The sequence below is a fragment of the Nicotiana sylvestris genome, chromosome 4 (genome assembly GCF_000393655.2).
Source record: "Nicotiana sylvestris chromosome 4, ASM39365v2, whole genome shotgun sequence".
NCBI classification, from domain to species: domain Eukaryota; kingdom Viridiplantae; phylum Streptophyta; class Magnoliopsida; order Solanales; family Solanaceae; genus Nicotiana; species Nicotiana sylvestris.
Window position 1 is genome coordinate 90,357,886 of NC_091060.1, and position 6,857 is coordinate 90,364,742.

General features: G+C 40.3%; 1 protein-coding gene across 1 annotated transcript; it reads left to right on the forward strand.

Moving 5' to 3' along the window:
* The first annotated feature begins 375 nt into the window (after positions 1-375).
* LOC138889830 (uncharacterized) lies at positions 376-1,413 on the forward strand. Its single transcript, XM_070173165.1, has 3 exons — positions 376-790; positions 866-987; positions 1,084-1,413. Exons 1-3 carry the CDS (start codon positions 376-378, stop codon positions 1,411-1,413), a joined length of 867 nt encoding a protein of 288 aa, XP_070029266.1.
* Positions 1,414-6,857: the final 5,444 nt, after the last annotated feature.

Here is a 6,857-nt window from a genome sequence, read left to right on the forward strand (position 1 = left end):
GTTAAATACATAGTATATGGGTAGATTATAACATGTAAATTAGTGAAAATCATGGGTTTAGGTGAAAACCTAGGGTTTTGATAAAAATAGAATTTAACCACGAAATTTGTTATGGAATTTAGTAAAAACCATATATTTGAGTTCATGAGGTTTGACTCAGATTGACTATCTCCTCCTCAGGAGGTGTGACAGAGGGTTGTGCAAGGATTTCAAGGTGATTCCAGGTGAGATACTCGCGACGCAGCATAGGCTCTTGGTAATGGACGTTGGTATTATGTTAAAGGGAGGAAAATATATGCTCGAGAAAGACCGAGAATTAGGTGGGGAGCCTTAACTAAGGATAAAGCCCAAGAGTTGCAGGGGAGGTTGTCGACTATGGGAGCTTGGAGGAGCAATGGTGACGCAAGCACTATGTGGTCAGCGACAACAAACTGTATAAGGGAGGCTGCGAAAGAGGTGTTAGGGGTCTCGATGGGCATCTCTGGTGGGCACAAAGGAGACTGGTGGTGGAATGAAGTGGTCCAAGGTAAAGTGGAAGCGAAGAAGGCGACGTACCTGAAGTTAGTGGGGAGCATATGTGAGGAGGAAAGGCGAGCGTGCATGGAGAGATATAAGTTATCTAGGAAGGAAGCTAAGCTAGCGGTCACGGAGGCTAAGACTGCGACTTATGGTCATATGTACAAGGAACTAGGGGAAAAAAGCGGGGAGAAGAAGTTATTCCGGCTGGCCAAGTTGAGAGAGAGGAAGGCTCAGGATTTGGACCAAGTGAGATACATCAAGGACAAATATGGTATAGTATTGATGAAAGATACCTAGATTAAGAGGAGATTGTAGACTTACTTTCATAAACTTCTGAATGAAGAAGGGGATCCAGATATTCTGCTAGGCGAATTGGAACATTCTGAGAGTCACCGTTACTTTGAGTACTGCAGGCGTATCAAGGTTGAGGAGGTCGTGGGAGCTATGCGTAAGATGAGTAGGGGCAGAGTGACCGGGCCGGATGAGATTCTGGTGGAATTTTGGAAGTATGTGGGAAGGGCAGGTTTGGAGTGATTGACTAGGTTGTTTAATGTTATTTTTAAGGAGAAAAGGATGCCATATAAGTGGAGGTGGAATACGGTGGTTCCATTGTATAAGAACAAAGGTGATATCCAGAGTTGTAACAATTATAGAGACATCAAATTACTGAGTCATACTGCGAAAGTGTGGGAGAGGTTGGTTAAAGCAAGGGTGAGGATGACAGTGTCTGTATCCAACAACCAGTTCAGGTTCATGCATGGTTGTTCTACTACAGAAGCTATACACCTTGTTAGGAGGTTGGTGGAACTGTACAGAGAGAGGAAGAAGGATCTGTATATGGTGTTTATTGACCTAGAGAAAACGTATGACAAGGTTCCTAGAGAAGTTCTCTAGAGATGCTTGGAGGCAAAATGTGTGTTGGTTCCCTACATTATGGCATTTAAGGACATGTATGATGGGGCTAAGACTCAAGTTAGGACAGTAGGAGGTGACTCTGAGCATTTTTCTGTTGTAATAGGGTTGCACCAAGGTTCTGCGCTCAGTACGTTCTTATTCGCCTTGGTGATGGACGCGTTAACACACCATATTCAAGGGGAGATGCCATGGTGCATGCTATTCGCTGATGACATAGTTCTGATTGATGAGTCACGAGCCGGTGTTAACGAGAGGCTGGAGATTTGGAGACAGGCTCTTGAGTCTAAGGGTTTCAAGCTGAGCAGGACAAAGACGGAATACCTAGAGTGTGAGTTCAGCACTGAGCCGGGGAAAGTGGCGTGGGTGAGTCTTGAATCATAGGTAATCCCAAGTAGAGGTAGTTTCAAGTACCTTGGGTCAGTTATCCAGGGGGAGGGGAGATCGATGAGGATGTCACACACCGTATTGGGGTAGGATGGATGAAATGGAGGTTAGCATTTGGAGTCCTGTGTGATAAGAGAGTGCCACCGATACTCAAAGGTAAGTTCTATAAAGCGGTGGTTAGACCTGCCATGATGTATGTGGTTGAGTGTTGGCCTGTTAAGAATTCACATATCTAGAAGATGAAAGTAACAAAAATGAGGATGTTGAGGTAGATGTGCGGGCACACCAGGATGGATAAGATTATGAATGATGATATTCGGGAGAAGGTGCACGTGGATCCCATTGATGACAAGATGCGGGAAGTGAGACTCAGATGGTTCGGGCATGTTCAGAGGAAAAACCTAGATGCTCTGGTTGTGGAGGGCACGAGAAGAGGTAGAGGGCGACCTAAGAAGTATTGAGGAGAGGTGATAAGGCAGGATATGGCGAGGCTTTATATTTTCGAGGACATGACACTTGATAGGAAGATATGGAGGTCGAGTATTAGGGTTGTACGTTAGGAGCTAGTTGAGTCTTGCCCTACTCCGTACCATTGTGAGACTAGTCTGGTAGGGTTTTTATCTAAGATAGATAGTGGCAATATTATGTCTTACTATTTCTCTTTTCAGTGCAGGACCTATTTACTAGCTATCGCTTTTGCTTTGCATCTTTCTTCTAGATTTCATGTTGTTACTATTTTTCATATGATTTCTGTGGTGATACTAATATTGTCTCCTTTTGTCTTTTTATTTTCTTGAGTCGAGGGTCTTTCGAAAATAGCCTCTCTACTCCTTCGGGGTAGGGGTAAGGTCTGCGTACACACTACCCTCTCCAGACCCCACTAGTGGGATTATACTGGATTTTTGTTGTTGTCTTTCTTCAAAAAAAAAAATTGGAATCCGGGCACATGGGCCCGGGGGTGAATTTTAGGGATTATTCAAATAGGGTTGGGAAATCACTTTGATAGTTACGATATGAACTTTTAAACATGTATTGACTATTTTATATAACCATTTGACTAGTTATGAGTCGTTTGGCACTGAGTTGAGGGTTTAAAGCACAATTTTGGACCGAAAGTATGCTTTGAGACTAGGTAAGTCTCTTTTCTAACCTTGTAAGAGGGAATTAAAATTTTCGGGGGCTACGTACGCACGAGGTAACGAGAGTCAGTACGTAGCTACTAATTATTCTTATGTGCGGATAGTCTAGGACCCATACCATGCTATACTTACGATGTTTGTACCGTACTTGTTAACTTAATTTCTTAAGTCATGTTAGAATTTGATAAAGGAATTGTAAAGTTTAAATTTCATTTACTTGAATTCTTGGACGGGTCACTTGACTGTTATTGAGAATTGGTGTTTCTTTAAATATTAGCCTCTTAATAAATCTTGAATCGGCTGTTAAAAAGTATTTTTCTCTTTTCGTGGAGCGGTCCGAACGCCTCGACTAGCAAATAGATGCTCTATGGTTTGTGTTGTTTGACCCTCGGCAGTGCATGGTTTAAATATTTTTATGTTGGATCGAGTCGTACGACCTCAGCATAAATTGTGCATAATAAATCTTTGGAACCAACTATAATTGATATTGCTTCTTCGATTGAGATATAAATTGTTAAATGATGGAAATAAATTTGGAATTTAATATTAGTGAAAGAATTGTGTATTATTTCCGGTTATTGAATTTTCAGCTATATTTATGTTATCCATGCTTAGTTTAATTTTGACACTTTATTGTTAGTCCATAGTAAGTGTCGAAGTCGACCCCTTGTCACTATTTCTTTGAGGTTAGACTAGATACTTACTGGGTAAATGTTGTTTATGTACTCACGCTACACTTTTACACTAAATGTGCAGGATCTGAGGCAGGTGCATCTGGATATCAGTCCGACGCTCATCTTTGATTTTTGAGACTTTGCGGTGAGCCAACCTGTTCTACATCAGCCGAAGTCTTTCTTTCGCTTTTATTTTCTATCTATTTCACTTCAAATAGTAGTGTAGTATTCTTTTGTAGATTCTACTAGTTGCTAATAAACTTGTGACACCAGGTCTTGGTGATTCATGCTAGTAGACACGTGATGGTTTTTGGGTTATTTTTCTTATCTCACTTGTTTTAAAAAGCTTAATCTCTCATTTTTATTAAATTCTTACTTCTTATTTATGCATAACTAAAAATCAACAATTTAAAATCTTTAAAAGAAAGGATCACAGAGTTACTTCACTGTAGGATTACCTAGCAGTAACATTGGGCTCCATCACGACCTATAGGAGAAATTGGGTCGTGACATTTAGTGCCTTAGTATGTAATAACCCCCCTCCCCTAGTGTTCGGATGCTAAGTATGAGTATTCAAAAATACTGGAGATCTTGCTATCGCCGATGACCCTTTCTTTGTAGTATGCTTTACATTGTTGCCTCATTAAGAACCTTGCCAAAAAACTCAATTGGAACATAAAATGGACGAAGGAAAAAAGAGTACAACACATACTTTCAGAATTAGCAAGGATCTTCAGCTGTAATACCTTTTGAGGTGGGTCACATTCCAATTACTTGGCAATTTAACTCCATTTTGATTCTCCAATTGATATGAACCTTTTCCTATTATAGCAGAAATTCGATAAGGTCCTTCCCACGTTGGTCCCAGCTTCCCGGCATTAACCTCTAGAGTACTTTAAGTTACCTTTCTCAAAACTAAATCTTCAACTTTAAAATATCAAAGATTTGCTCTGCGGTTGTAATATCTCTCCATTCCTTGCTTTTGAGCCACCATCCTCACATACGCCAGATTTCGATGATCTTCAAGAAAATCCAGTTTTATTAGATGTGCTTCATTATTTGCCTCTTCGTTCGCTCGAGATACCTTATGTTCGGCTCCTTAATCTCCATCGGAATTAAAACTTTTGCACCGTACACAAGTGAAAATGGTGTTTCACATGTGCTCGATTTCACCGTTGTTCGATATGCCCATAGCACACCAGGTAGCTCATCTGGCCAATTACCTTTAGTATCTTCTAACTTCTTTTGGAGATTTTAAATTATTATCTTATTGGTCGACTATGCTTGTCCTTTAGCACTTGGATGGTACGGAGAAGATGTTGTTTAATCTTCATTGTCACAAGTGATTTCTTTTGGTATTCTAAACTGACATATGATGTGATCCTAAATGATATTCATCACTTCTCGTTCTCCGATCTTTTTGCAAGCACTTGCTTCAACCCATTTAGTAAAATAGTCAGTTAAAACCAAAAGAAATCTTACATACCCAAGTCCTTATGGTAAGGGACCATGTCTATGTCCTAATTCATAAATAGCCATGGTTATATCACTGCATGCAGAAGTTCCACCGGTTGATGCACTAACTATGCATGCCACTAACATTTATCACATTTTTATACAAATGTCTTCGTGTCTTATCCATTCGGGGCCAGTAGGAGCCAGCCCTCATCAATTGAACTCCTTCGTGAACTTCCCTCATCACGTAGTTAGACTCCGATGTCCCTAAAAACCAAGCCAATGGTCCTTGAAAAGATCTCCTGTACAATTGACCGTTAACAAGACAATAACGAGCTACTTTAGTCTGTAGCACCTGGGATGCTTTTTGATCTTCAGGAAATTTGCCATGCCTTAAATACTCTATAAACTAATTTCTCCAATCCCAAATTAGGTTGGTTGAGTTAACTTTGCAATACCTGTACACATCCAATACCGAATGCAGTAGTTTAACGACCGCACCGAAATCAGTCCCTTTCATTTTCTTAGATGTCCCCAAATTGGCCAATACATCTGCCTCCACATTTTCTTCCTCTGGAATGTGTATAATTGACCACTTCCTGAACCAGAAAATTAATACTTGAACCTTATTCAAGTATTATTGCATGCTATCTTCCTTGGTTTCGAAAATTCCATACACCTAGTTCACTACCAGCTGGGAGTCGCACTTTATTTCAATTATCTCGGAGCCTAGTCCCCGGGCAAATTCAAGTCCTGCAACCAAAACCTCCTACTTGGCTTATTTTTTGGTAACTAATGGCATAGTTCTAATGGCATGTCTTAGGGTTTCTCCGGAATGAGTGATTAGTACTATCCCGAGACCGAACCCTTTTACATTGGAAGCTTCATCCGTAAACAAGGTCTAAATACCTGATAACGTCCCTAATACCAACACTGCCTCTTTAGTAGCTAAATACATCAGTCACAGACTAAAGTCAGCCACGAAGTCGGCCAAAACTTGTCCTTGATCGCGATCCTGGGTTTGTATTCAATGTCGAATTCACTAACCTCAATTGCACATTTAGCCAATAGACCCTATAATTCAGACTTATGAAGGACATTCCTCAAGGGAAAAGTTGTCACAACAACTATGGGATGAAATTAAAAATAAGGCCTAAGCTTTCGAGAAGCGACAACGAGAGCTTAGGATAACTTTTCAAGGCGCGTATAACGTGTGTCTACTCCCGATAAAACTTTACTAATATAATAAATAGAAAATTACGTACCTTCCCCCTCTCGGACCAGAACAACACTTACCGTTACTTCAGGAACCGCCAAATAAATTAACAATTGTTCACCTTTCTTTGGTTTTGACAAAAAATAAGGGCTAGGCATGTAACTTTTCAAGTCATTCACTGCTTGCTAGCAGTCCAGATTCATCACGAAATCATTCTTCTTTTTAAAAAGCAAAAAGAAATGATGGCATTTCTCCGAAGACCTCGAGATAAACCTGCTTAGGGCGCCAGCCTGCTGGTCAACCTCCGTACTTCTTCACACTTGTCAATTGATCTGAGATATCATCAATAGCTTTTATTTTATTGAGGTTTACTTCGATTCCTCTTTGAGATACCAAAAGCCCTAGGAACTTAGCGGAACCAACTTGGAAGGCGCATTTCTCCGGATTGAGCTTCAAGTTATATTTTCTTAGAATGTCAAATGTTTCTTTGGGATGATTCAAATGACCTTCTGCATTAAAAGGCTTGACCAACATATCATCAATATACACCTACAT

What these genes read in the sequence shown, in the direction of transcription:
- LOC138889830 (XM_070173165.1), top strand. Translation starts at nt 376, where the DNA reads ATGGGAGCTTGGAGGAGCAATGGTGACGCAAGCACTATGTGGTCAGCG. An exon ending in ATACATCAAGGACAAATATG is followed by an intron (nt 791 to 865) that starts GTATAGTATTGA and finishes TGAATGAAGAAG; the next exon opens with GGGATCCAGATATTCTGCTA. An exon ending in GTAAGATGAGTAGGGGCAGA is followed by an intron (nt 988 to 1,083) that starts GTGACCGGGCCG and finishes GTTATTTTTAAG; the next exon opens with GAGAAAAGGATGCCATATAA.